This window comes from Camelina sativa, chromosome 11 (assembly GCF_000633955.1).
Source record: "Camelina sativa cultivar DH55 chromosome 11, Cs, whole genome shotgun sequence".
Classification (NCBI taxonomy): domain Eukaryota; kingdom Viridiplantae; phylum Streptophyta; class Magnoliopsida; order Brassicales; family Brassicaceae; genus Camelina; species Camelina sativa.
In genome coordinates, this window is record NC_025695.1 from 46,534,617 (window position 1) to 46,537,717 (window position 3,101).

The following is a 3,101-nucleotide window of genomic DNA, read 5'->3' on the forward strand; positions in this document are numbered from 1 at the left end:
AGCCAATCCACCTGCCAAAAGCCTCCCGCTTGTACCAATATCACCATCCGCTCCCCCAATTATGGGTTTCAGCATTTCATAAGCAGCAAACTTTATGGCGCTTTCAGGAGCGACTTTGGTTACATTCAACCCATTACCTCTGAAGAAACCCAACAACTTATCTTCTCTCCATATTTTCTTAATGGTCGGGACAACGCCCAAATTTGTTCGTTGAACTTGCAAAGCAACTTTCAGACGGTCCAGAGGCGCGGTTGCGGTTCTAGAAACAGCTCCAGCTATTCCTCCCGCGAGAAGTAATTTGCTTCTTTGAGCATGTGTACTTATACCGTCTGGTATAACAGCTTGCTCCCCAATGTCTATCAAGCATACTCTTTCCCAGTGGTGATAAATGTTCTCAATTGTGGCTTCATGAGGGTTCAGCAAAAGAAAATCCCTCCATTCTTCGAAAGTTATAATTCCGTTGTTGTCCTTATCAACATGATCCATAAAAGAAGCTAGTTCCTCATCTTTTATTTGAATGCCTACAAGAACAGAACCGTGGAGAGTTTTATATTATAGGTTGACAACACTGTTACACAATAACATTAAAGCTTTTGAGAAACGAAAGCATGTAAAAGTAAAAGAGACGAATTTGCTACTAGACTCACTGAGCCAATATGTGTTAAAAAAAACCCAATAAAGCAAACTCACAACCCACGGTATTGCAAACAAGGACAATGTCAAAGATTATACAGACATTGTTCATATGCTAAATCTCCTAATCAATAAGACAACTACAATCACAAAAAAGGTCATCCTTCTTGGACTCAAACATTAGCTTCCACATTGCATCAAGAACAGTTCAAAACAGAGGCATGTTCAAATTCAATTCACTAACCAATCTATCAGTAACTAGAAAAATTAAGCAAAATCCACATTCACAAACCAATAAAGGTTTCATCTTTTGCTTATGGGAAGATAGTTGCAAAGCAACAGTAGCTTCCCCTCTTAATGGAACAGTATGAGAGAATCAAAATTTTTTTTAACATACCAGCTTTATCAAGAGCCTCCCAAAGCTCCTCTGGGCAAATGTCACCATTGTGTTCAACATCAATAGCCTGAAAAATCTTGTAAAGCTCAAGCTCCTTAGCGTCCATGTAACGACGAAACTCCTGGTAATCCACACGCCCATCTCGATTCGCGTCGCAGACTTTGAGAAAATCGCTAGCGTACCTATACTGCGGAGAGATACTAAGCGAAGACATACCTTTCTCGATCTGGGTACCGTCTAAGAACCCTAACTTCGAATTGTCGAAGAATTCGAACAGTTTTCGAATCCTCATCTCTCTCTCGTCCTTGGTCTCACGTAATGCCACCAGCACGTGCTCCATTGTTGCTTCCACGGGCCGCGGCTTCTTACCCGGATTTTGGTTTGGTTTCTTCGTCTCCATTGCTGATTTAACGATCAATTCGAGAAACACAGATGAGCAAAATTCGGAAAGCTTTGGGATGATGATTCTAATGTCTCTTCATTCCTCTGGAAGAGTTCTATTGGTCCAGGAATCTCGGAAGAAGAATTCAACAGAATTTCAAAAATGTGACATATTGAGGTCGGTGAGCCAAAAAAAAATATCTAACCCGTCTCAATCTTCCATGGACAGCTGGAGGAGACTCCATTATTTTTACATGGACCCCCTTCAGCTGCTGTTTCCACTCCCAGACATTACTGTATATGATGACACAAACAAACAACAAAACACCGGTCAAATCAAACCCGGTCTAGTTTGAGTGGATCACAACAACGACCCAGTGTTAATTTTAACCGGTTAACATAGCTTTAAACCAGAGCAAAACCATCTTGGATGCTTATTATAGAGATTAAAGTATCTGTAATACAGTGATAGAGCGACTAGTATGAAAGGTTTTGGAACAAAAAGACAACAACGAATATATGAAACGAATACATGTTGTGTGTGGTAGAGACCATTGATATATTGTGTGAATGTGATGTATTTGACAAAGCAAAGTTCTTCTTACACGTAACTGTTACAGAAATATCACATCAGAGGAAGATGACGACAACAAAGTGGTCCTTATTTTCAATTCTTCGTATACAAACAAAATTAACTTTGAAAAACATGTCGTCGACATGGTTTTACTCTTTCTTCATGTACTAAGAGATTGGTAACCATCTTCCCGGTTCTGTCTTCTGTATACAACGGCGGCTATTAGAACCACTACCGCCACCACCACCGTCACAGCCAAAAATGCTAAAACGCTCACACTTCTCGCAGGTTCCTACAAGGAAGTGGCATATACTAATGTCAGTAAACTGATCACATGGCTCCCAACCCAAACAGTATATGTACTGAAACCAGATTGACGTAAACCGAGATTCAGTACCGGGTTACCTGAAAAAGATTAGGCAAGGAGAGCTCTGGTTCAGGCAACTGCTGCGCAACGAGGATGTAAAAGAGTCCCATAACTCCCGTATGACCAACGGCACTACTGTAATTAAACTCCATAGTCAATGTCTCTCCATAGCTCACTTTCACTGGATCAGCAGGATAACAAGACGCCATTCCAACAATGTAACCAGCTTCGTTTCCAGGTTCAACTCCATTTCCATACTTGGCCATCGAAGTACATATTCCTTCACCGCTCTTATCCACAAACACAAAAGTATCAATTCAATACAAAAATGTTTTCTATCTTTTCGTTTTTGCGGTAGCTTAAACTAAATCAGTCTTAGTTACCTCTCGGTACAGAGCAGCACCGATACCGCCCGCGTGTTGGTGAGCTACACCGTAGACAATATACCCATTAAATGGCATCACTAAGCTCTTTTTCTTAACATCAATGCATCCATCGCCATTGGTTTTGCACGGTTCCACATCGTATTCCACCTGAAAAAGCACACAAAGACCCGAAAATTATTAGAGAATGAAGTCAGAAGTAACAGAATTAAGCAAAATATGAAAGTTCTTACTGACTTTGCAATTATGTTCTTGGCTATCTCCTACTGATTTTTTCCAAGAATCTGTAACATCGAAAATATAAATTTTAGCGGGCAAAACCGTGTTGTCCCAATCAACCCATCTCAAGGTATACTTCAAATACAG

At 40.5% G+C, this 3,101-nt stretch overlaps 2 protein-coding genes across 7 annotated transcripts in view; both read right to left on the reverse strand.

Moving 5' to 3' along the window:
- LOC104726770 (calcium-binding mitochondrial carrier protein SCaMC-1-like) overlaps window positions 1–3,101 on the reverse strand; it is a 21,023-nt gene that overhangs the window by 2,832 nt on the left and 15,090 nt on the right. Inside the window, exons 1-2 of one of the 6 annotated variants that reach the window (XM_010445707.2) lie at window positions 1,031–1,673; window positions 12–521 (exon numbers count right to left, since the gene is read on the reverse strand). The exons of 3 other annotated variants lie outside the window; for them this stretch is intronic. In XM_010445707.2, the coding sequence (XP_010444009.1) occupies window positions 12–521; window positions 1,031–1,430 (910 nt within the window). In that variant the 5' untranslated portion in view covers window positions 1,431–1,673. Of the gene's footprint in view, window positions 1–11; window positions 522–1,030; window positions 1,675–3,101 lie in introns of those variants that run through there. 2 more of the 6 variants (XM_010445706.2, XM_010445708.2) reach the window with 2 other exon arrangements.
- LOC104726775 overlaps window positions 1,928–3,101 on the reverse strand; it is a 16,160-nt gene continuing 14,986 nt past the window's right edge. Inside the window, exons 2-5 of the mRNA XM_010445714.2 lie at window positions 2,973–3,090; window positions 2,736–2,885; window positions 2,391–2,642; window positions 1,928–2,277 (exon numbers count right to left, since the gene is read on the reverse strand). Coding sequence (XP_010444016.1) covers window positions 2,146–2,277; window positions 2,391–2,642; window positions 2,736–2,813 — 462 coding nt within the window. The 5' untranslated portion in view covers window positions 2,814–2,885; window positions 2,973–3,090 and the 3' untranslated portion in view covers window positions 1,928–2,145. The remainder of the gene's footprint in view (window positions 2,278–2,390; window positions 2,643–2,735; window positions 2,886–2,972; window positions 3,091–3,101) is intronic.